We start from the raw sequence: 25,666 nt of genomic DNA on the forward strand, positions 1-25,666 counted from the left end.
ATCTTTAATAATACTGACAAAATGTTGTTTTTTATGCATGACAGAATTTATGTGGGCAAAATTCTTTACACCTTTAACTTGATTTGACTTTGTTAAACTCACCTATGAAGTTAATAGTTCAATAGTACACATAAAGCTCTACTTCCTACCTTTTTTAAAATTATTATTTATTTATTTTTACAAGTAGTGTATTTGCTGTTAAATACAAACAACAACTTTGATCCACCCTCATCTAGGACCAGCAGCAGGTTCCGGAGACTAATGCTGGCACAATGCAGAGGACGCCGCCCCCTCCCTACACCATGTACGACACTGAAGTATAAAAGTCCCTGCTCAGGTGATGCTCCAACTTTCTCTACCAGCTTTACACACAGCGACTTTCTGTGGCGACAATGAGCAGCGACGGCGAGATGGCGATCTTCGGGCCTGCCGCCCAGTACCTTCGAAAGTCCGAAAAGGAACGAACGGAGGCGCAAGCCCGGCCCTTTGACAGCAAAACGGCTTGTTTTGTCAGCGATGACAAGGAGGTGTACGTCAAGGCAACCATCCAGGACAAGGCGGACGGAGAAGTCACCGCCAAGACGGAAGACGACAGGGTGCGTGTTGATGTACTATGATGGTTATGATTTCCACTTTGTGTTTTTTGGTGTGATTTTTGTCCACAGACTTTGACCGTGAAGGAAGACCAAGTGTTCCCGATGAATCCTCCCAAGTTCGACAAGATCGAGGACATGGTCATGATGACGCACCTCCATGAACCGGCCGTGCTCTTCAACCTTAAGGAGCGCTATGCTGCCTGGATGATATATGTAGGTCTCAGAAGGATTTTTTTTTTTTTTAAGTTTCTGGGTTCTGTTAGGGATCGCGGAACCGGGGGGAGGATCCTCACGCAGACAAAGGGGAAGCAGAGTAGGTTGATGTCACATTTATTTAGCACAGGGGTTTTTTCTCAGGTGGAAAGGAGGATTGTTGCGGTGGGCACCGTAGATGCCAAGGTGAGTAGCCGGCGGTTGTCTGGTTTGGCAGTTCACCGGGGAAGCAGAGGTATCCGACAAGGGGCGCGCTGATCAGGTCCTGGAGGCAAGGAAAAGAGGTCATGAGCCGGGTGTCAAAAGCAATTTGTATAATAGGAGTGCGAGAACAACTGACTGGAAAACACAACAAGCTGATCGGGCAATGTGGTGGTGCATCCGCTGGGCTTTTAAAGCTGGCTGATGGTAATTGCCCACAGCTGTGGCCGTTCCACCCATCTGACCTGTAATCAGGCAAAATCCGCTCACCTGAAGCAGGGCTCAGGGAGGAGAAGCGGAGGCCCTAACAGCAGGGGTGAAAGTGGCTAGAGTTTCTTGCAGGAACTCCCCGACGTGAAGGTCGCCACGGAGCCAGGAATTTTAAATATTTTTCATTCAAAATTGTTATTTTTTCAATGATTTGCAAGATAAGAGTTAACAAAAACAGCAATAACCCCAACCTCCATCTCCTAATTTTTATTTTCCCTCATTTCTATTTTCCTCATTTCCTCCCATACTAAATGCCAACTCTCAATTTTAACTACTTAAGAACATAGGATATATATTAAAATTGAAATTGATGCAAACATGTACTTTTTTTAATAATAAAGATGTAAGTAACATATATTCAGAAAAATGAGTACAAATGACTTATATTGGGCAGAGTGAAATGGAATATATTTTGAAGATCGCGCAAACATTGACTTTTTTTAAATCATAAGGAAATGAATAAGTAGCCTAACATACAGGGTGACCCAAAAAAAAGTTTACACTGCCATAATACAATTTAAATGCCATGTTTATTCAGCCCAGAATTAGAATTTAATCACAAATTATACATTATTGTAAAGAACATGTACAGTACACTCTATTTGTCAATGTGTCCTCCCTTAAGTGTCACAACAGCCTCCAGGCGCCTGCGGAACGCTTGACAGGTCTTCTTTATGTAGGATGCTGTCATCTTTTCCCAAGATCTAACAATGTACCTCTCCAAGGCTGCCACAGAAGTTTGTGGCTTCTTACAGGCACTGTCCTCCACAGTTGCCCATATGCTATAATCCAGGGGATTGAGATCTGGACTCTGGGGTAGCCACATATCACCTTGTCAATCAACTTTTTGGTCCGGACAGATCGGCACTTCCAGACCCAGGTTTTCGTGAGGCTGTTCCAGTATCTTTCAGCTTCTTTTTAACTTTGTAGACTGCACATCTGGATATTCTCAGATTTGCTGCAATCTCAGTAGGTGTCAGACCGGCGCGCAGCAATTCAGGTACAGCTAAAGTTTTCTTCATTTTCAGCAGAAGCACAGGAATTGTAGAGACGAGAGATTACCAGCTGCATTGAGTGACTTTAATGAATCACTTAAGCATGACAACCTATTTAGATATGTTTCAATGGCTTTTAAACAAGCAATCAACTAAGTGTAAACTTTTTTTGGGGTCACCCTGTAAATGAACAAATATAAGTCCAAAGTGCACATTGACAGCTAAGATGTTCTGAACCTCCCCATCAGAGCAAATAAAACTAAATATGATAAATGAGCCTCCTAACTTCTTTCGTTGCTCTGAAACATTTAATTCATTTTCATACCTGTCAACCCAAGGCCGTTGGCAAGCTTACAAATAGTGACGTATGCCCTTACAAATTGGTGACTAATCTTACAACATTGTATATAGTGTGCAATATGAAACAAAAATAAAACTCAAATTTTAAAATAATCTGAATTTATTGGTAATATTGTAACATATAACCTGGTGCAATCAAAGAACAATCAATATCTTCAGCTGCATCATGATTACTAAAATTTAACAGTGACTGTTGTTATAATTGTATGTAGCAATTTCTATCATGTCTTTTGATGACTGCACTTCGTGGCACTTCAACTTGCAATTCAGTTTGACTTGAAGGTAGTTCGTTAGTGTGTCAAATTATAAATTAAAAAGGTCAGTTGATAAAATAAACTTACCGATGCAATCTTTGAGTCAGGGAACATTTCTTATGCTAATTCTGAGAAGCGATCAGCAATAGGCAAATTGTGTTCGGCGACAAATTGGCAGAATAAAATCTCCGCTTTCGTCACTTTTCATTCTGCAGACTTCATCTAAATGACCAGTGTTGTTAATCTTACTTTAAAAGTAATTAATTACTAATTACTTCTCCCAAAAAGTAATTGAGTTAGAAGCTCAGGTACCTGAATGTAAGAGTAATTAGTTACTTGGCAAAGTAACTGGTGTTACCTTTCATGTTTATTTTTTCAAAAAAAAAAAAAAAAAAAATCATAGTAACCTTTGCAATGTTTGGAAGTCATTTAATGTTATGAATCAACTGTTAAAGTTGTTAAAATTGCTCCAGTCTTTGCATTAGTTCCCTTCTGTCTACTTTCGACATGTGAAAGTTTTAAAATTGTTTCATCATCCAAAGATAGATTCAAGTCAAGATTTTGCCCATTTAGGAGTATTTTAGATAACTTACTTAGGTTCGCTAAGAATGTTCACTACAAGAGCCTTTCTGAGAAGTCTACTCCTTTAAAATGGCGGCTGTTTCCAAGTCTGTCATTTCGCATGTACATGTGATGTCTAGTGTAGCATCAAGTGGGCGTAGATTGTAGGCCGTCAGCTACAGTCAGGAAATATTGGAGCCACCTAGCCTAGTATCGGGTTTGCAACAGCATCACAACACTCTTCCCTCCTTCCCACTCCTGCTCTCTCTCCGTGTCTGACTTTTCTCGCGTCATTCAACCAACGTAGTAATGCACATTGTCGCGTTGCTGAAACGGTGACAAAATCCGAAGAGAAAAAAAAAACGTAATGCACAAAAAACGTACAGATTTTGGACATACGGCGTATACATTTAAAAATCAGCACTCACTTGTACAAATTACGTCGAAACCGTACAACTTGACAGGTGTGCATGTGTGGCAGCTTAGCATTTGTTTTTCTACACAGCGTTTTGACAGTTGCTGTCATATTTTCGGAATCAAAGCACCGTGTACCGGAACAGCATTCCGGCCCTGAATCTTATACCGAAACTGCATTCTGGCCCTGAATCTTATACCGGAACTGCGTTCCTGACCGTTCTGGCCCACTTTCACCCCTGCCTAACAAGGTTCAGGGTTTAGGGTGAGAAGTTTCATCATCCGGGAGGAACTCATTGTCGAGCCGCTACTCCTCCGTGTTGAGAGGAGCCTGTTGAGGTGGCTCGGGCATCTGGTTCGAATGCCTCCTGGACGCCTCCCTGGAGAGTTGTTCCAGGCATGTCCCACCGGCGGGAGGACCCGGGGACGACCCAGGAGACGCTGGAGAGAATGTGTCTCTTGGCTGGCCTGGGAACGTCTTGGGATCCCTGCCGGAGTAGCTGGTTGAAGTGGCTGGGGAGAGGGTAGTCTGGGCTTCCCTGCGACCTGACCCCAGATTTGGATGGATGGATGGATGGATGGATGGATGGATGGATGGATGGATGGATTCAGGGAGAGCGATTTAGGCAAATAGTCCCAACCTCGAATAAATCTAACAAGCGTGCATAGATTTATAGTTGAAATCTCTTTTTGTGCAGACGTACTCTGGCCTTTTCTGCGTGACCGTCAACCCTTACAAGTGGCTGCCGGTCTACAATCCCGAAGTGGTCCAGGCCTACCGAGGCAAGAAGAGGATGGAGGTTCCGCCTCACATCTTCGCCCTGTCTGATAACGCCTATCAGTTCATGCTGACAGGTTAAGTCAGGACCATAAAGATACCCCTCAGGTGTTTCCTTTATTTTTTTGATAAAACACCTGAATTGTTTGTTCTTCTTCCCCAGATCGTGAAAACCAATCTATCCTTATCACGTAAGACGAGACGCATGTTTTCTTCAATTTGATCCTGCTTTTGGGTGATATTTGCTATGAAAAAAAGCTGCTTGTTAGAGAACAGAACATTTGCAAAAAGTTAGTTTTGAAACCATTGGATTTTAGGTTGATTCTGATATGTCACCCGAAAGTTTAACCCGCTGAATTTATCGGATGCGGATCTGTTTGTTTTTCCAGCGGAGAATCTGGCGCAGGAAAGACGGTCAACACCAAGCGGGTTATACAGTACTTTGCCACCATTGCTGTGTCTGCAGACAAGAAGAAGGAGGCCAACAGCAAAATGAAGGTTGGTCCTCGATGGTTCTCGTGGAAACCAGATGTTTGGTTGACGACTTTTCTTATCCGCAGGGAACGCTGGAGGACCAGATTATCCAGGCCAACCCTCTGCTGGAGGCCTTTGGGAATGCCAAAACTGTGAGGAATGACAACTCTTCTCGCTTTGTGAGTCACTTTGTTTTGATGAAGAAGCAGTTGATGGATATTGTTCTTCCACCTTGACACCCAATTGGATGTTTCAGGGTAAATTCATCCGAATACATTTTGGCGCATCTGGCAAATTGGCTTCGGCAGATATCGAAACATGTATGTCTTGCCATGATATCATTTCTTATCTACTACCTTAGAGAGATGAATCCAACTAAAAATCACTATTCATTTCCTTCCTGAAAGATCTGCTGGAGAAGTCTAGAGTGTCCTTCCAGTTAGGGGCCGAGAGGAGCTATCACATCTTCTATCAGCTGACCTGCAACAAGAAGCCGGAACTCATCGGTAAAATGAGCTCTTCACTCAATGTCCTCTCAGTGTCCATACTTAAAAAAACATGTAATTCTCTTCATCTTTAGATCTGCTCCTTATCACCACCAACCCTTACGACTTTGCCTTCATCAGTCATGGCGAGATCAGCGTGAAAAGCATAGACGACGCTGAGGAGTTAATGGCTACAGATGTGAGCGCAATCTTGAGTGGTTTGCTTTGCACAGAGAACTGGCTCGGGGGCCGGATCTGGCCCGCCACACCATTTTGTGTGGCCAACGAAAGGAAATCAATTTATATAGAATTTTTGTTGTCCTTAAGCAAGTACAGGTATCCCCTGGGTTACGACGTACCCGACTTACGCAATTTCGACTTTACGACACCAGAGGCTCATCCGTCATTCTGTCTTAAGTCATTTTCTTGTTTGTTTGTTTTTTTAGTTGCGTAAGCAGTGCCTAGTTCTTGCCATGTCAGGATCCCCTCCTCCCCCAGCAGCATCTCCGCCGTCCTGCAGTTCCTTCCCATTGATTTCCTTGTTCTCATGCTGCTGCTGTTTCCCCCCGGCGCGGCCTCCTCTTGCGGGTCCCGATCCATTTTTTTTTTTTTTTTTTTAGTTCGGACGGTGGGATCGCGTTTAGAGAGGGGACGCTTGCAACCTGAGCAGCCATGATATTCCCCCTTCTCTCGCCTCTCTACACCTTCCACAGCGCCCTTTTCTCTCAGCAAGGTGACTCACTCGCGAGTAAAGTCCAAATATATATATATTTTTTTTGTCGCGTAAACAGTACAGTACCTAGTTCTTGCCATGTCAGAATCCCCTCGTACCTCAGCAGCCTCGCCGCAGTCCTGCAGTTCCTGATGGCGTCAGGTCCGACATCCTTGTTCTCATGCTGCTGCTGCTGCCGTTTCCCTCTGGCGCGGGCTCCTCTTGTGAGTTCCGATCCGGTTTTTTGAGTTGATGCTGGCAACTGGAGCGGCCATGATACCCCCCTCCTCTCGTCTCCCTACTCTTTCCACAGCGCCCTTTTCTCTCACTAACAAAGATGTCGCGATCCATCCCGATCGATCGGGTCCGATCACGTCATTTTCAAAGTATCGGAATCGGCAAAAAAATATCGGACATGCCTTTTTTTTAATATATATACTGAATATATTTTTTATTTAAATCGTTTTCTAATTGTATTTAACGTTACAGACAAAATGTCTTACACTCATCCAAAGTAGTTTTGGCTTAAAGTAGGGTTATCAAATTTATTGCTTTAATGGCGGTAATTAATTTTTTTTAAATTAATCATGTTAAATAATTAACGCATGCGTTGCACGACCCACTCACGCATTCTCGCATTCAATCTATAAAGGCGCCATTTTACCTATATATAGAGCTAAAAGGCAGCGCATAATGAGTAGAGAGAATTTTGACAGCCTTTGGAGCCTTTATTTAGTTGGCTAAAGCCTTAAAATCCTTCTCTCAACAATTAAAAATATCGTGGGAGGTAATGTGGGGAAGAAAGGTAGTAGTTGATCATGTTCTTAACACCCTATTTTCTTTCTCAACGCAGAGACGATATATCAATTGGTGCCCCTACGCACAGTCATGGTTGCACTTCCCATCATGCATTTGGGCAGAACAGTTAAATGGCTGCAGTATCATTTACTGAAAGCTCAACAAATACACTAGATGGCAATATTTAGTCACAATATACAAAGTCACATTTATCCTTTAAGAATTACAAGTCTTTCTATCCGTGAATCCCTCTCACAGAAAGAATGTTAATAATGTAAATGCAATCTTGAGGATTTATTGTCATAATAAACAAATACAGTACTTATGTACTGTATGTTGAATGTATATATTCGTCCGAGTTTTATTCATTTTTTTCTTAATGCATTGCCAAAATGTATATGATCGGGAAAGATTATCAGGAATGATAGGAATTGAATCGGGAGGGGAAAAAAAGCAATCGGATCGGGAAATATCGGGATCGGCAGATACTCAAACTAAAACGATCGGGATCGGATTGGAAGCAAAAAAACATGATCGGAACAACCCTACTCACTAATTCAACTCACTCGCGAGTAAAGCCCGAATTTTGTTGTTGTTGTTTTTTTAAAGCCTGAATAGTCATTGAATGTTATGGTATTTAACACAACGTTGCTCGCAGTATCTTATTTTTTACTTTATCTTCTTAATATGATGCATAATACATGTTTTGGGGCAGTTATTTTGAGGTTCAGGTAATATCTTTGGGTACTTAAAGGGTTAATTCTGACTTACACAGAAATTTGGGTTACATCGCCAGCCTAGGAACGGAACTTGTTCGTAAACCTGGGACCAGAGGTGGGAACTTTTACTTGAGTGGATTCATGAAGGAAAAACATTACTCTTATTCTGCTACTTTGGGCTACAAAGGAGTCGTTACATTTTTCTTCTTTATTCTACATATTAGGATTTTAAAAAAAAAAATTTTGCCAGCGATACTAAGAGTAGAGACGTGCCTGGACTATTACTGGAGTAGCTCAACCAATTTCACCAATGAGATGTCGCAACAATAATCACATGACTCCATTATACCAATCAGACACAAGCATGCCGTTCTAAGATCATGCTAGCCTGTTCAATCATGTGGTGTCTTTAAAGCGCCGTAAAAAATGAAGTATTTTATATAGAGCGCTGCCATCAACATGACTCAAAAGCGCAGATTTTAACCTCTCTCCCAGTTTTTTATTTGGCACCGATTGACCACGGAAAACCGGATATATGATCCTTTTGATTGCAATGTAGTAATTCTGAAGGAACACGTCAAACATTTCAAACTTGGAACTATTTTCCCAATCACAGGGCAGTCTTGCTCTTTTGACGAATAATGCTTCATTTATCTATTTTATTTTATTTTTCTTGTTGGAATTCAATGATTTTTTTTCTTTCGCATAATATGGTTATGAAATGGGTTATTGTACACTATCATTATAACAATAGGCTACATCGATAGGTTTTTGCTGAGAGGAAAAAATACCATTGTTTTTAAAAAGGTGAGTAACCTAATTAATGTAACAATAAAAATAAAATGAACAATTAAAGGAGAATGTTTTCTGCTTTTTCCCTTAGTTTTTAATTGAGTCTCAAAATTTTTAAATTGATTAAGAGAATGTTTAATGTTTTTTTGTTTTTGTTTGTGTTGTTCTTATTTTAAAAATGTGAATACATACATAAAATAAAAATTGAATGGATAAAAAGACACTTCATGATTTTTTTTTCCTTTGGTAATTATAAAACCAAAAATTTCAAAAATATATTTAAAACCAAAATAAAAATGACAAATAGACAAACTTCCTACTCAATGCCTCAAAAGATAATTTGGACAATTTCCTCTAAATGATTCATCGACTCTCAAAATAGTTGTCGATTCATTTGCTAATCGAATATTTGTCGATTAGTCATCCGTTAATCATGGCGGCCCTAGTTTCACTGCCATTGATGGCGCTAAACGTCCATTCTATTTATCTGAGAAGGGCTGGCAGCGGTCACAGTTATGGTTTCCTCCAAAGGAAACCATAACTGTGATGTGGCCCACAACGAAAATGAGTTTTGAAACCCCTGGCTTAGAGGATTAACTGTTTATGGTATGTTCTCCAGGAGGCTTTCGACATTCTGGGCTTCACGCTGGATGAAAAGATGTCCCTCTACAAGCTAACAGGAGCTGTAATGCATTACGGGAACATGAAATTCAAACAGAAACAGCGAGAGGAACAGGCAGAACCAGATGGCACTGAAGGTCAGTGCATTCCTCAAACTCAAATATAACAATGATCCATCGGTCATTTGGTTCTGGGACACACAGTCCATCATCGTGTATTTCATACATAATTGGAGTAACAGCTGAAATGTGCTACATAGGGTGTTTCTAGTCTAGCAAGTTTGTTTTGGTCACAGTCTTTGCAGAAAATCCCTTTTGTAGAGTAAGATTGGCAGTGGCGCCTCCAGAAATTTTTCATAAGGGTGGCCAGACGGGGCCACTTAAAATCTTGGGGTGGCCAAAACTGAAAGCTATAGGTTTTCATGATATTATTGCAGTAAAAAGGTCAGTGGTAAACTATCAGAAAGACTTAAGGACACGGCTACTGATATACTTTGGTGTATTGTGTAATATTTGACGTTACTAATGATTTAATGTGCATAGTCCATAACTGTCCAGTCAACATTTTGAGTTCCACAACAATTCTGTTTAATTCCATTTTGTATATATTAGGCATAAGGTGTACATTTAACTAGGGCTGTCAAACGATTACAATTCTTAATCAAGTTAATCACAGCTTAAAAATGAATTAATCGTAATTAATTGCAATTCAAACCATCTCTAAAATATGCCATATTTTTCTGTAAATTATTGTTGGAATGGAAAGATGACACAAGACGGACATATACATTGAACATACTGTACATAAGTACTGTATTTGTTTATTATAACAATAAATCCACAAGATGGCATTAACATTATTAACATTCTTTCTGTGAAAAGGATCGCCAGAAAGAAAGACTTGTAATCCTTAAAGGATAAATGTGAGTTTGTATATTGTGACTAAATATTGCCATCTAGTGTATTTGTTGAGCTTTCAGTGAATGATACTGTAGTGACTTAACTGTTCTGCCCAAATGCATGATGGGAAGTGGTGCAACCATGACTTTGTTTGGTGGCTGCAAATGCTATATCTTCTCTGGATTGGGTACACTACAGGGTGTTAAGAAAACGATCAACTCCTGTCATTCTTCCCCACGTCGCTTCCCACAATATTTATAGTTGCTGTGGGAGAGATGACAAAGCTTTTGCCAATTAAAAGCACGGCCCCAATGAATGCTTGTTTCTACTGCACTCTGCCTCTCATCTCTGTATATAAGTAAAACAGCGCCATTGTAGGCTGTTTACGGCAATGCGTGAATGAGTCGTACCGTGAATGCGTTAGTTGCGATAAATATTTTCACGTGATTAATTTAAAAAATTAATTACCGCCCGTTAACGCGATAAATTTGACAGCCTTACATTTAACAAAACAAAATAAATGCATTCATTTGGGATGAAATGCATAACTGATGCAACAACAACAATCTAACTATACACTGGCAAGCGGGGTGGCCACCCCCTGGTGGCGCCACTGAAGATTGGAAATGGAACTTGAAAGATCTTTTTGTTCAATGTCTGTGCATGACCGATGATTGAAACCACATCTTTTGGCTGCGAATGAAGGATTTCTTTTCATTTTTGTCTCATAACTACAGAGGCTGACAAGGCAGCGTATCTGATGGGTCTGAACTCTGCTGACCTTCTGAAGAACCTCTGTTACCCACGCGTGAAGGTGGGCAACGAGTATGTCACCAAGGGACAAAATGTGCAGCAGGTACAACAATCTTCCAGCATACGCCGGGAATGAGCGAGTGCGCCTTTGTTGTTAATTACATGCTACGTTTCACCAACAAGTGGATGAAGGAGTCGAGACTATGTAGCCTAATTTCACGCATGGTGTGCTTGGCCTGCTAAAGGCGCTGAAATGTGACACCACATTTTAAATGTAAGAGGTTTATGTCTACTGTGAATGAAAAGAGATTTAATTCCTCAATCCCACAAATCCAGTTAGCGCCCGAGCTGAGCCAACATTCTTCACCTCCTTTCAGGTGTACAACTCCATTGGCGCTTTGGCCAAATCTGTATATGAGAAGATGTTTCTGTGGATGGTGCAGCGCATCAACCAACAGCTGGACACCAAGCAACCTAGGCAACACTTCATCGGTGTTCTGGACATTGCTGGATTTGAAATCTTTGATGTAGGTCACCCCATCAAAAATATAAACAATATGTACAGTGAAGAAAAGAAGTATTTGAACACCATGCTATTTTGCAAGTTCTCCAAAAATCATGGAGGAGTCTGAAATGTTTATCGTAGGTGCATGTCCAATGTGAGAGAGATAATCTAAAATGAAAAATCCAGAAATCACAATGCAGGATTTTTTAACAATTTATTTGTGTGAAACAGCTGCAGATAAGTATTTGAACACCCGTCTATCAGGTAGAATTCTGACCCTGAAAGACCTGTTAGTCCGTCTGTTAAAAGTTCACATCCACTCCCATGTATTATCCTGAATCAGATGCACTTGTTTGAGGTCAATAGCAGCATAAAGACACCTCTCCAAACCATACAATCAGTAAGACTCAAACTTGTAACATGTTCAAGACCAAAGAGCTGTCCCAAGACACCAGAGACAAAATTGTTCACTTCCACAAGGCTGGAAAGGGCTACAGAGTAGTCTGTGTGCAGCTTATATAACAGAGTTAATTTACCCCCCCCCCCAAAATAACCCAAAATATAGCCATTAATATCTAAACCCCTGGCAACAAAAGTGAGTACACCACATAGAAACTACGTACATCCCTAAATGTCCAAAGTGAGTACTGCTTGTCATTTTCCCTCCAAAATGTCATGTGACTCATTACAGGAGTGCTGTCAGCATTGCTGCAGAGATTGAAGAGGTGTGTGTGGGGGGGGGGGGGGGTTGTCAGCCTGTTAGTGCTCAGATCATACGCCGCACTGTTCATCAAATTGGTGTGCATGGCTGTCACCCCAGGAGGAAGCCTCTTCTGAAGACGGTACACATGAAAGCCCGCCTGTCTCATCAGAACCATACGACATGGTTCCAGTAATCTATGTGCTTTGTTGAAATGTCTTCAGAAAACTGTTTGCGCGCTTTCTTGTGTACCATCTTCAGAAGAGGGTTCCTCCTGGGGTGACAGCCATGCACACCAATTTGATGTAGAGTGCGGAATATGATCTGAGCTCTAACAGGCTGACCCCCCCCCCCCCCCCCCCACCTCTTCAATCTCCGCTGCAATGCTGACAGCACTCCTGTAACGAGTCACATGACATTTTGGAGGGAAAATGACAAGCAGTACTCAATATGGACATTTAGAGATGTATGTAGTTTCTATGCGGTGTACTCACTTTTGATGCCAGGGGTTTAGATATTAACTCTGTTATATAACCTGCACACAGACTACTTTTCATTGTGTCAAAGTCATTTTGTCATTGTTGTCCCATGAAAATATATACTCAAATGTTTGCAGAAATGCGAGGGGTGCACTCACTTTTGTGATACACTGTATGTATCTTGTGTGCATATCACAAAACCAAGCCAAGCTTAAGTCAAATAGTACATGTCAATATCACTGGAAATTGTTTCAAACATGAATCTTCTCCAAAGTTCAACAGCATGGAGCAGCTCTGCATCAACTTTACCAACGAGAAGTTGCAGCAGTTCTTCAACCACCACATGTTTGTGCTGGAGCAAGAAGAGTACAAGAAGGAAGGCATAGACTGGGAGTTCATTGACTTTGGCATGGACCTAGCAGCTTGCATCGAGCTCATTGAGAAGGTGGCTTGTTCATTTTTAGGTGCAGTCATGTCAGAAGCAGATTTCAACTGTGCTGTCTTTTCGTCTACCACCAGCCGATGGGCATTTTCTCGATCCTTGAGGAGGAGTGTATGTTTCCCAAATCAACCGATGTTTCCTTCAAGAACAAACTTTACGACCAACATCTTGGCAAGAACAGTTGCTTCCTAAAGCCCAAAGTGGTCAAGGGAAAGCCAGAAGCTCACTTCTCACTAATGCACTATGCCGGCATGGTGGACTACAACATCAGTGGCTGGTTGGAGAAGAATAAGGACCCGTTGAATGAATCCGTGGTTCAGCTGTACCAGAAGTCGTCCGTCAAGATCCTTGCAATGCTTTATGTCACTTTCTCTGGAACAGATGGTAAGTTTACAATTTGTCTAATTTTGCCCAGAAACGTTGAAAAATCTGAGCCGAAGCGGTTGCACTGTGTTTAACATGTTCAGATGCACCAGCTGGAGGCAGCAAAAAAGGGTCCAAAAAGAAGGGAGCATCCTTCCAAACTGTTTCAGCGTTATTCAGGGTAGGAATTTCAGATTTTGTGCGTGGAATTAGCATCTTCTCTCAGTGCAAAACTCCAGCTCACCTAAAATTCTAGTTTGGATAAGTGGTTTAGAGAATGGATGAATGGAAATTCTGGTTACAACTGTTCAAATGAAACCAAACCACTTCACTATCAGTTGACGGGACACGAGGCTCGGGGCAGATCCGTAGGGGGCCTATTTTCAAAAACTTAAAATTGAATTTTTTTCCAAAACCAAAGCCGCTAAAACCAAAACAGGCACCTACCTTAGGCATACTGTATATGAGTCTCAATTAACACCGACATCAAAAAATTCAAAGTCGTTCCCTAATAAAATCCCTATTTTATACAACTATTACCTTGAATCCTCCACCAAATCACTCTTGAGACACTCCTGCCTGCGTGTATGCAGCAAAGGTTTTTCTACCTAAATCCGGCGTTTGAACGCAGCATGTGTTTGAGTTAATCACAGTGAAAGCCAAATGCTCTGCCTGGGTCGGCCCCCAACGGGAAGGCGTGGCACAATGTTTGTGGGAGCTGTCTTGTCAACTGATGGTGAAGTCTATGTGAAACCCTTGTTAACTTGCTTTCTTTTGGGGGGGGGAATCATTCTTTCTTACAGGAGAATCTTGGGAAGCTTATGACAAACCTGAGGACCACTCATCCTCACTTTGTGAGATGCCTCATTCCAAATGAGACAAAAACTCCTGGTAGAGCTCCTCATCTTTGTCCGATCAATTGCCTTTGTTTAGTTGATCTTCTGTATGAATGTGTTACACAGGAATAATGGAGAACCACCTGGTCCTCCACCAGTTGCGCTGCAATGGTGTACTGGAAGGTATCCGTATCTGCAGGAAAGGATTTCCTAGCAGGATTCTGTATGGAGACTTCAAGCAAAGGTATATCAAATATTCAGCTGCATGTCAAAAATTGATGTCATTATGTATCAAAACTTATTGCTGCTTTCGCAGGTACAGGATCCTTAATGCCAGTGCTGTTCCAGAGGGACAGTTCATGGATAACAAGAAAGCAGCAGAGAAACTTCTGGGCTCCATTGATGTGGACCACACACAATACAAGTTTGGACATACCAAGGTTTTGACTGATTAGGTGTTAAGTAAAACATACTGTAAGTCCAACTGAATGATGGTAATATCACTTTGAAGGTGTTCTTTAAAGCTGGCTTGCTGGGCACTCTGGAGGAGATGAGGGATGAACGATTAGCTCAGGTTGTGAAGTCCACTCAGGCTCTGTGCCGTGGGTTTCTGATCAGACTAGAGTATCAGAAAATGATGGCCAGGAGGTAATGCAAGCTTTATACAGTGGGGCAAATAAGTATTTAGTCAACCACTAATTGTGCAAGTTCTCCCACTTGAAAATATAAGAGAGGCTTGTAATTGTCAACATAGGTAAACCTCAATCATGAGAGACAGAATGTGGAAAAACAAAACCCAGAAAATCACATTGTTTGATTTTAAAATAATTTATTTGCAAATCATGGTGGAAAATAAGTATTTGGTCAATACCAAAAGTTCATCTCAATACTTTGTTATGTACCCTTTGTTGGCAATGACGGCGGCCAAACGTTTTCTGTAACTCTTCACAAGCTTTTCACACACTGTTGCTGGTATTTTGGCCCATTCCTCCATGCAGATCTGTTCTAGAGCAGTGATGTTTTGGGGCTGTCATTGGGCAACACGGACCTTCAACTCCCTCCTCACCCCGTGGCGTCAAAATGATAACAAGAACAGCGAGCAAAAATCCCAAAACCACACGGGAGGACCTAGTGAATGACCTACAGAAAGCTGGGACCACAGCAACAAAGGCTACTATCAGTAACACAATGCCCCGCCAGGGAATCAAATCCGGCATTGCCAGACGTGTCCCCCTGCTGAAGAAAGTACACGTCCAGGCCCGTCTGCGGTTCGCTAGAGAGCATTTGGATGATCCAGAAGAGGCCTGGGAGAATGTGTTATGATCAGATGAAACCAAAATAGAACTTTTTGGTAGAAACACAGGTTCCCGTGTTTGGAGGAGAAAGAATACTGGATTGCACCATATCCACTGTGAATCATAGGGGTGGAAACATCATGCTTTGGGGCTGTTTTTCTGCAAAGGGACCAGGACGACTGATCTGTGGAAGGAAGGAATAGGGCCATGGATCGAGAGACTTTGAGTGAAAATCTTCCATCACCAAGGGCATTGAAGATGAGACGTGGCTGGGTCTTTCAGCATGACAATGATCCCAAACACCCAGCCAGGGCAACAAAGGAGTGGCTTCGTAAGAAGCATTTCAAGGTCCTGGAGTGGCCTAGCCAGTCTCCAGATCTCAACCCCATAGAAAATCTGTGGAGGGAGTTGAAAGTCCGTGTTACCCAACGACAGCCCCAAAACATCACTGCTCTAGAGGAGATCTGCATGGAGCAATGGGCCAAAATACCAGCAACAGTGTGTGAAACGCTTGTGAAGAGTTACAGAAAACGTTTGGCCTCCGGTATTGCCAACAAAAAGTACATAACAAAGTATTGAGATGAACTTTTGGTATTGACCAAATACTTATTTTCCACCATGATTTGCAAATAAATTCTTTAAAAATCAAACAATGTGATTTTCTGTTTTTTTTTTTTTTTTGTTTTTTCCACATTCTGTCGCTCATAGTTGAGGTTTACCCATGTTGACAATTACAGGTCTAATATTTTCAAGTGGCAGAACTTGCACAATTAGTGGTTGACTAAATACTTATTTGCCCCACTGTAAGTCAGTACATTCTCAAGCCTTACATCGAATGGTAATATTTGTTTTTGATGATAGGGAGGCTATCTACACCATACAGTACAACTTCCGTTCTTTCATGAATGTCAAACACTGGCCATGGATGAAGCTCTACTTCAAGCTCAAGCCACTGCTTAAGAGCGCAGAAGCCGAAAAGGAAATGGCCCAATTGAAGGTGGACTTCACGAAGCTCAAAGAAGATTTGTCCAAGTCAGAAAACCGACGGCGTGAGATTGAAGAGAAAATGGTCTCTGTTGTACAAGAACGGAATGATCTTCTTCTTCAAATCCAGGCGGTAATTTTTGATGATGTAGCTTGGGCCACTATCTTATGTTAGTAGATTATCTATGCTTTAAATCGTGTTTAGGAGACAGTTGCTTCGCTTGTGTGAAGGTCAAAATTTTTCTAGATGTTCACTGTGCTTTTCATTATGTCAGGAGTCGGACAACTTGTTGGATGCAGAGGAACGCTGTGAGGGCCTCATAAAAAGCAAGATCCAACTGGAGGCCAAGCTAAATGAAGTGATGGAGAGATTGGAGGATGAAGAAGAGCTGAACGCCGAGCTGACAGCAAAGAAGCGAAAGCTTGAAGATGAGTGTTCAGAGCTCAAGCGGGATATTGATGACTTGGAACTCACCTTAGCCAAAGTGGAGAAGGAGAAACACGCAGTGGAAAATAAGGTTAGCGGACATACCAATGGTACCAAGGATCTCAACACCTTTGTCACTTTCTCATTTTCTGTTCAAGGTGAAAAACCTGACTGATGAGATCATGAGTCAGGATGACAATATTACCAAATTGTCGAAGGAGAAAAAAGCCCTGCAAGAAGCCCATCAACAGACACTGGATGATCTGCAGGCTGAAGAAGAGAAGGTCAACATCCTTAGCAAGGCCAAAGCCAAGTTAGAGCAGCAGGTTGACGAGGTTAGTCGTCTTGAAGTCTTAAAGACGTTAAGAGCAGTGGATGTTTTGGATTTCTGTTGAAAACTCTAGTCATGTTGTAGTTGGAAGGTTCGCTGGAGCAGGAGAAAAAGATCCGAATGGACCAGGAGAGAGCCAAGAGAAAATTGGAGGGTGATCTCAAACTTTCCCTGGAGTCTAATATGGATCTGGAAAATGAGAAGCAGCAGTTGGACGAGAAGCTTAGAAAGTATGTTATCACATGCTACTACAAAAAAATTAATGCAATTTGACTAATAATTAAACCAGGAAACTATTGGTCCACTTGTGAATCAAACGCTTCTAAATTCTACCTTTTGGCTCGTAGTTAAAAAACTGTTGGTGATAAGCAGTGAAGCAATGAATAGTTGAATATGTGCCACTGACTCCCGTCTTGCACCCTTTGCTTTCATGCTGATGGAATCATCTGAACCACTTTCTAAAGGAAAGATTTTGAAGCTTCTCAGCTGCAGACAAAGGTTGAGGACGAACAAGCTCTTGGTTCACAGCTGCAGAAGAAAATCAAAGAGATCCAGGTGAGAGACCCTGCTTCTGACAGATGTGATCAGATCACATTAACCTGATAGTATTTCGCTGCATGAGCTTCCATTGACTCAATTTCTCATCTACAGGCCCGATCTGAAGAGCTTGAGGAGGAAATAGAGGCTGAGCGTGCCGCTCGAGCCAAAGTAGAGAAACAGAGATCAGATATATCTCGCGAGCTTGAGGACATCACAGAGAGGCTGGAGGAGGCCGGAGCATCCACCGCCACTCAGGTGGAAGCCAACAAGAAGCAGGAGGTTGAGTTTCTCAAGCTGCGTAGAGAGCTGGAGGAGCGGTCGCTACAGCATGAGGCCACTTCCGCCGCCCTGCGCAAGAAGCACGCAGACAGCGTGGCTGAGCTGGGGGAACAACTAGACAACATCCAGCGGGTCCGCCAAAAGTTGGACAAGGAAAAGAGCGAGCTACGTCTGGAGATGGATGATCTGTCGAGTAACCTGGAGAGTGTAGCAAAAGCCAAGGTGAGAAAGGGTCAAGCCCTCATCGCAAGAAGCAAAACAATGTTCCAAACAAGACTCGTTCTCTGAGTAGGTTAATTTGGAGAAAATGTGCCGCTCACTTGAAGATCAACTTAGCGAGATTAAAGCCAAAGAGGAGGAGCAGCAGAAGTTACTGAACGACATGTCCAGCCAAAACACTCGACTGCAGACTGAAAATGGTGAGCAAAATGATTGCACACCTGCCTCATATCTACCATGCTTGTTAGGATTTGATGACAACAAAATCATAGAAATATAGAAAATTAATCTTTGAAAGCATCCAAATCAATTCAAATCGTGGCCTCAGGGAAACCGTTTTTTTTTCTTGCTGTCCACTGCAGTCGAAATGTCTCGACAACTCGAGGAGAAAGAAGCACTTCTGTCTCAGCTCACTCGAGGAAAGCAAAGCTTCCTCCAGCAGATTGATGAACTGAAAAGACATAATGAGGAAGAGGTGAAGGTGAGTGTGGACTAGAAGACATAAAGCACAAAAGCAACATAAAATATGCTGACAGTCGTTTGTGACTAGGCAAAGAACGCCCTGGCCCATGGTTTGCAGTCCACGCAACACGACTGCGAACTTCTGAGGGAACAGTACGAGGAAGAGCAGGAGGCCAAGGCTGAGCTTCATCGCTGCCTCTCCAAGGCCAACAGCGACGTGGCCCAGTGGAGAAACAAATACGAGACGGATGCTATCCAGCGCAATGAAGAGCTGGAGGAAGCCAAGTGATAATCACAAATTCAATCGGGGTCGCATGCAGAAACACAGAAATACTACATCAGCGTTATACCGTAAATAGGGTAGGGTTTACAGTTTATATGATCTCTGGCAGGAAGAAGCTGGCATTGCGTTTGCAGGAAGCAGAGGAAGCTGTAGAGGCCGTCAACTCCAAATGTTCATCTCTGGAGAAGACAAAGCAGCGGTTGCAGGGAGAAGTGGAGGACTTGATGATGGATATAGAGAGGTCCAACGCTGCTGCCGCCACCTTGGACAAAAAGCAAAGGAACTTTGATAAGGTTTTCCTTCTCTGATCTTCCTTGATACACGATGAAGATTCACACCATTGAGACTGTACATTATCTTCCTGCAGGTTTTAGCTGAATGGAAGCAAAAATACGAGGAAGGTCAGACAGAACTGGAGTCAGCACTGAAAGAAGTCCGCTCTTTGGGTACCGAGAACTTCAAGATGAAGAATGCCTTTGAAGAATGCCTGGAACAACTGGAGACCTACAAGCGCGAAAACAAGAACCTTCAACGTATGTTTCTATGTAGATTCTTAGTTGCCCACATCATAGCAATACTCAGTTGGGTCAACGGCGGCATTGCCAGATTTTGTGCAAAAACCTGTTCATTTTTTAAGCAAGTTCAACATTCTTTTTCCCAGAGGAGATTGTAGATATCACTGAGCAGCTGGGAGAAATGGGAAAAAACATCCATGAGCTAGAAAAATGCAAGAAACAGGCCGAGCAGGAAAAGTTGGAGGCCCAAACATCTCTGGAGGAAGCCGAGGTGACTCAAGCATTGGAGGAAGCACACCATCCTTCACGGTTTAGTACATCTCTTCTCCTTGTAATAACCTTATTCAGGCCTCCCTGGAACACGAGGAGTCCAAGATTCTACGGGTCCAACTAGAGCTCAACCTGGTAAAGAGCGAAGTGGACAAGAAGATAGCAGAGAAGGACGAAGAGCTCGATCAGATGAAGAGAAACAGCCAAAGGATCATTGACTCCATCCAAAGCAACCTGGATGCTGAGGTGAGGAGCAGAAATGACGCACTGAGAGTTAAGAAGAAAATGGAGGGAGACCTCAACGAGATGGAGATCCAGCTCAGCCATGCCAACAGGCAGGCGGCTGAGGCTCAGAAACAGCTGAGGAATGTGCAAACTCAGCTAAAAGTGAGCGATATCCGCCAAGCATCCATGGATATCAAGTCCATGGATGCTCAAAGCCTTTTTTTGCATCGTCGCTCAGGAAGTCCAAATTCAGCTGGATGATGTCCTACGGAGCAACGACGACATGAAGGAACAAGTAACTATGGCTGAGCGCAGAAGCAACTTGGTGCAGTCGGAAATGGAAGAAATCCGAGCCGCCCTGGAACAAACAGAGAGGAGCCGCAAATTGGCTGAGCAGGAGCTGCTGGATGCTGGCGAGAGAGTACAGCTGCTCCACTCACAGGTTTGAGCACTTGAACATCGATTCAGTAAACGATTCAGAATTCTGACCAATTGTAATCAAATTTTACAGAATACCAGTCTGCTAAACAGCCGCAAAAAGTTGGAGGCTGACCTGTCTCAGATTCAAGGTGAGATGGACGACAGCGTACAGACAGCCCGGAATGCAGAAGACAAGGCCAAGAAGGCCATCACTGATGTAAGTGGATCTCCAACCTCAATCATTCCCTGTCTTGAGAAGCAATGATACAACTCAGAGCATGGTCTGAATGGACAGGCTGCTATGATGGCCGAGGAGCTAAAAAAGGAACAAGACACCAGCGCTCACCTGGAGAGGATGAAGAAGAACCTGGAGACCACCGTCAAGGACCTGCAGCAGCGTCTGGACGAGGCTGAGAGCCTCGCCATGAAGGGCGGGAAGAAGCAGCTACAAAAACTGGAAGCGAGGGTGAGCAAGAGGCCGTCCTCTACAAATAAGATCTTGAGCTGAAGAAGCCTTTCATACAGTGGGGCAAATAAGTATTTAGTCAACCACTAATTGTGCAAGTTCTCCTACTTGAAAAGATTTGAGAGGCCTGTAATTGTCAACATGGCTAAACCTCAACCATGAGAGACACAATGTGGAAAAACAAAACCCAGAAAATCACATTGTTAATAAGTATGTGGTCACCTACAAACAAGCAAGATTTCTGGCTGTCAAAGAGCTCTAACTTCTTCTAACAAGGTCTAACGAGGCTCCACTCGTTACCTGTATTAATGGCATCTGTTTTAACTCATTATCGGTGTAAAAGACACCTGTCCACAACATCAGTCAGTCACACTCCAAACTCCACTATGGCCAAGACCAAAGAGCTGTCGAAGGACACCAAAGACAAAATTTTAGACCTGCACCAGGCTGGGAAGACTGAATCTGCAATAGGTAAACGCTTGGTGTAAAGAAATCAACTGTGGGAGCAAATATTAGAAAATGGAAAACATACAAGACCACTGATAATCTCCCTCGATCTGGGGCTCCATGCAAGATCTCACCCCAAGACGTCAAAATGATAACCCAGAACCACACGGGGGGACCTAGTGAATGATCTACAGAGAGTTCGGACCACAGTAACAAAGGCTACTATCAATAACACAATGCGCCGCCAGGGACTCAAATCTTGCACTGCCAGACGTGTCCCCCTGCTGAAGAAAGTACACGTCCAAGCCCGTCTACGGTTCACTAGAGAGCATTTGGATGATCCTGAAGAGGACTGGGAGAATGTGTTATGGTCAGATGAAACCAAAATAGAACTTTTGGGGAGAAACAGGTTCTTGTGTTTAGAGGAGAAAGAATACTGAATTGCAACCGAAGAACACCATACCCACTGTGAAGCATGGGGGTGGAAAAATCATGCTTTGGGGCTGTTTTTCTGCAAAGGGAACAGGACGACTGATTTGTGTAAAGGAAAGAATGAATGGGGCCATGTATTGAGAGATTTTGAGTGAAAATCTACTTCCATCAGCAAGGGCATTGAAGATGAGATGTGGCTGGGTCTTTCAGCATGACAATGATTCCAAACACACAGCCAGGGCAACAAAGGAGTGGCTTCATAAGAAGCATTTCAAGGTCCTGGAGTGGCCTAGCCAGTCTCCAGATCTCAACCCCATAGAAAATCTGTGGAGAGAGTTGAAAGTCCGTGTTGCCCAACGACAGCCCCAAAACATCACTGCTCTAGAGGAGATCTGCATGGAGGAATGGGCCAAAATACCAGCAACAGTATGTGAAAAGCTTGTGAAGAGTTACAGAAAATGTTTGGCCTCTGTTATTGCCAACAAAAGTATTGAGATGAACTTTTGGTATTGACCAAATACTTATTTTCCACCATGATTTGCAAATAAATTCTTTAAAAATCAAACAATGTGATTTTCTGTTTTTTTTTTTTTTTCCACATTCTGTCTCTCATGGTTGAGGTTTACCCATGTTGACAATTACAGGCCTCTCTAATATTTTCAAGTGGGAGATCTTTCACAATTAGTGGTTGACTAAATACAGTACTTATTTGCCCCACTGTATGTAAAAGCTTTCAACAGGCAGTAAAAGTTAACTTGCATCCACTCAACCAGGGTCGTTCCCGACCAGTTTGGTACCCAAGGTAACATATTTACTGGTGCCCCCCCTCTTTCCCCACGACAATAGCTATTTTCACCAGAAATATTTAAACACTCACACTCACTATGTACTTCTTTTTCCACTAGCAGTTTGTTTGTGGGCTTGGACTTGGTACTGATATGGATAAGGTGGCTGTAAAAGATAGCCTGGGATGTACAGAGGTGGAAGGAAAACATTTCAGATGAGCATCTACAAAGAGAAGAGAGTGGGATGTTATATTATATTAGTCAAATAGCTGTTGATTGTGAAACCAGCATGACCATAATAGCGCCTAACTTTAGCAGCCTACTGTACCTGGCTCAATCAGGTGTTCGGATTCGGTCACTAACTTTGACCGGCAAGGTTGAAAAATGAAATAAATTCATGAAGCACTGCAGCTACACAGGACCATCAAATAACAATGAATTGATGTTGTTGCGGAATTGCCATTTTAATAAATCAATGCCACATTTAATAACAAATGTTGGCATTTAAATCCATGGCAGTTTTAGTCCCACATACCACAGAACTATGAAATTATTAAATGCATACTTAATGGTGTATTTATTTAATTAACCTTGGCCCTTTTAAGCAAGGCAAATTTATTTGAATAGCACAATTTAACACAATATAAAAGTGCTTCACATCACATGAAAATCAGCAAGACACAATTTTAGTCCCCCATACACTTTGTCCAACTTTCTCTAAAATGGGAGAGGGAGTAAATTTAACTGACACTAATCCACAGCTTGCTCAATATTGAAAATATTGCTAAAACAACAGGCCTGGCTATTGATACAGCACAATTTAGCTTTGGCGGTATGTAATTTAAACTCTTTGTAAATAACCGCTAGCTTGCAATTGCGCTAAGTATACGTGTTTATGCAATTAAAAAAAGTTTTTTTCATCACAACAAACCTCTGTCTTTTACACTTTTATGCGCTTCTTTTTCTTTTTAAAATGCGACCTGGAGGGCGTTTGTCTTTTCATGACGTCGTCACCGTAACGTCGCTCAATTGCGGAGGCAGGTAGTTCGCTGGTCTGCGGGGCGGGTTGAGTGAGATTAGAGACTGTGGTGAAATTAACGCATCACAGCAGACAGTGAAATGGGCAGAAGGCGCATTAGAAAAATGATTTCATTATTATTTAAAGACTTATTACTATATGTATTATTGTTATTGGGATGGAGTTCATGCATGGGAGCTCGCCCAACCAGTCTACATGTGTTTTGTAGATTTGTAGAAGGCGTTCGACCGTGTGCCTCGGGGAGTTCTGTTGGGGGTGCTCTGGGAGTATGGGGTACCGAGCGCCTTGGTAAGGGCTTTTTGGTCCCTGTATGACCAGTGTCAGAGTTTGGTCCGCATTGCGGGCAGTAAGTTCAATTTGTTCCGAGTGAGGGTTGGATCCTGCCAAGGCTGCCCTTTGTCACCAATTCGGTACATACAGTAACTTTTATGGACAGAATTTCTAGGCGCAGCCGAAGTGTTGAGGGGGTCTCAGCATTACATCTCTGCTTTTTGCAGATGATGTGGTGCTGTTGGCTTCATCAAGTCGTGACCTCCAACTCTCACTGGAGCGGTTTGCAGCCGAGTGTGAAGCAGTTGGGATGAAGTCAGCACCTCCAAATCCGAGACCACGGTCCTCAGTCAGAAAAGGGTGGCGTGCCCTCTCCGGGTCGGGCATGAGATCCTGCCCCAAGTAGAGGAGGTCAAGTATCTTGGGGTCTTGTTCACGAGTGAGGCTAGGGGGACCGGGAAATGGACACGCGGATCGGTGCAACGTCTGTAGTGATGCGGACTCTGCACCGGTCCATAGTGGTGAAGAAGGAGGTGAGCCGAAAGGCGAAGCTCTCGATTTACCAGTCGATCTACGTTCTTACCCTCAACTATGGTCACGAGCTGTGGATTGTGACCGAAAGGACAAGATCCCGGATACAAGCAGCCGAAATGAGTTTCCTCCGCTGGGTGTCCGGGCTGTCCCTCACAAATAGGGTGAGAAGCACGGTCATCCGGGAGGGACTAAGTGTCGAGCCGCTACTCCTCCGCATTGAAAAGAGCCAGTTGAGGTGGCTTGGGCATCTGGTTCGGATGCCTCCTGGACGCCTCCCTGGAGAGGTGTTCCAGGTATGTCCCACTGGCGGGAGGCCCCGAGGACAACCAGGACATGCTGGAGAGACCATGTATCTCGGCTGGCCTGAGAACGCCTTGGGATCCCACCAGAGGAGCTGGTTGAAGTGGCTGGGGAGAGGGAAGTCTGGCATTCCCTGCTAAAGCTGCTGCCCCCACGACCCGACCCTGGATGAAGCGGCAGATGGATGGATGAATTGTTGTTCTTTTGTTTTATTATCTTGTTTTTTTTTTTTTGAATACTTTTATCATCAAATATCATTTGTTATCATCAAATATCATTTGAACATTTTTCTTGATGCTCTTTTGGATGCTGCAACACCCCTAGCATTTGCCGAGCTTGCTTTATGGACCGTACGGGTCTGCACTAAAACTATCTTTGATATCTAGGCTACTTTCAAGGAAATTCTCATGACTTCATCTGCACACTTTCAGGTGCGGGAGCTGGAAAACGAGCTGGAGACGGAGCAAAGACACGGCTCCGACGCTGTAAAAGGGGCACGCAAACTGGAACGCAAGATTAAGGAACTCACCTATCAGGTCAGGTAGAATGAATTACTTGCTGTGGCATAATCACCATTTTGCATTAACTTTGTATTTTTATTACTCACATGATATTTAGCTATCTAATTCAGCGGTGGGAAAACTATTCCACAGAGGGCTGCAAAGGGTGTGGGTTTTTGTTCAGACCCATTAAGAGGACACCTTTTCACCAATCTGGTGCTTTACAAGTGCAATTAGCTGATTGCAGTCAGATGCTTCTTGTTTCTGCTGAAACCTCATTTGTGAAACTGTCTGTGCTGGATCGGTTGGAACAAAGACCAGGACCCACTGTGGCCCTCAAGGACCGGTTTTCCCACCCCTGATCTAACCGAAACCCTACCATCTCCCGTGTCTCTTCAACGAACTGACTCAACATGCCATTTT

General features: G+C 43.0%; 1 protein-coding gene across 1 annotated transcript in view; it reads left to right on the top strand.

The window, feature by feature from the left end:
• The first annotated feature begins 241 nt into the window (after positions 1-241).
• Positions 242-25,666, top strand: part of LOC130904585 (myosin-4-like) — a 28,030-nt gene continuing 2,605 nt past the window's right edge. The window contains exons 1-36 of the mRNA XM_057817454.1: positions 242-596; positions 666-809; positions 4,563-4,719; positions 4,806-4,833; positions 5,032-5,140; positions 5,203-5,295; positions 5,373-5,436; positions 5,524-5,622; positions 5,697-5,800; positions 9,242-9,380; positions 10,880-10,998; positions 11,273-11,422; positions 12,854-13,024; positions 13,099-13,405; positions 13,489-13,565; positions 14,188-14,275; positions 14,347-14,464; positions 14,537-14,660; positions 14,732-14,868; positions 16,377-16,632; positions 16,775-17,017; positions 17,085-17,261; positions 17,342-17,487; positions 17,722-17,812; positions 17,909-18,298; positions 18,369-18,495; positions 18,658-18,776; positions 18,846-19,042; positions 19,150-19,333; positions 19,408-19,573; positions 19,702-19,826; positions 19,904-20,212; positions 20,289-20,492; positions 20,562-20,687; positions 20,766-20,936; positions 25,175-25,279. Coding sequence (XP_057673437.1) covers positions 393-596; positions 666-809; positions 4,563-4,719; positions 4,806-4,833; positions 5,032-5,140; positions 5,203-5,295; positions 5,373-5,436; positions 5,524-5,622; positions 5,697-5,800; positions 9,242-9,380; positions 10,880-10,998; positions 11,273-11,422; positions 12,854-13,024; positions 13,099-13,405; positions 13,489-13,565; positions 14,188-14,275; positions 14,347-14,464; positions 14,537-14,660; positions 14,732-14,868; positions 16,377-16,632; positions 16,775-17,017; positions 17,085-17,261; positions 17,342-17,487; positions 17,722-17,812; positions 17,909-18,298; positions 18,369-18,495; positions 18,658-18,776; positions 18,846-19,042; positions 19,150-19,333; positions 19,408-19,573; positions 19,702-19,826; positions 19,904-20,212; positions 20,289-20,492; positions 20,562-20,687; positions 20,766-20,936; positions 25,175-25,279 — 5,568 coding nt within the window. The 5' untranslated portion in view covers positions 242-392. The remainder of the gene's footprint in view (positions 597-665; positions 810-4,562; positions 4,720-4,805; positions 4,834-5,031; positions 5,141-5,202; positions 5,296-5,372; positions 5,437-5,523; positions 5,623-5,696; positions 5,801-9,241; positions 9,381-10,879; positions 10,999-11,272; positions 11,423-12,853; positions 13,025-13,098; positions 13,406-13,488; positions 13,566-14,187; positions 14,276-14,346; positions 14,465-14,536; positions 14,661-14,731; positions 14,869-16,376; positions 16,633-16,774; positions 17,018-17,084; positions 17,262-17,341; positions 17,488-17,721; positions 17,813-17,908; positions 18,299-18,368; positions 18,496-18,657; positions 18,777-18,845; positions 19,043-19,149; positions 19,334-19,407; positions 19,574-19,701; positions 19,827-19,903; positions 20,213-20,288; positions 20,493-20,561; positions 20,688-20,765; positions 20,937-25,174; positions 25,280-25,666) is intronic.

This window comes from Corythoichthys intestinalis, chromosome 16 (assembly GCF_030265065.1).
Source record: "Corythoichthys intestinalis isolate RoL2023-P3 chromosome 16, ASM3026506v1, whole genome shotgun sequence".
NCBI lineage: Eukaryota > Metazoa > Chordata > Actinopteri > Syngnathiformes > Syngnathidae > Corythoichthys > Corythoichthys intestinalis.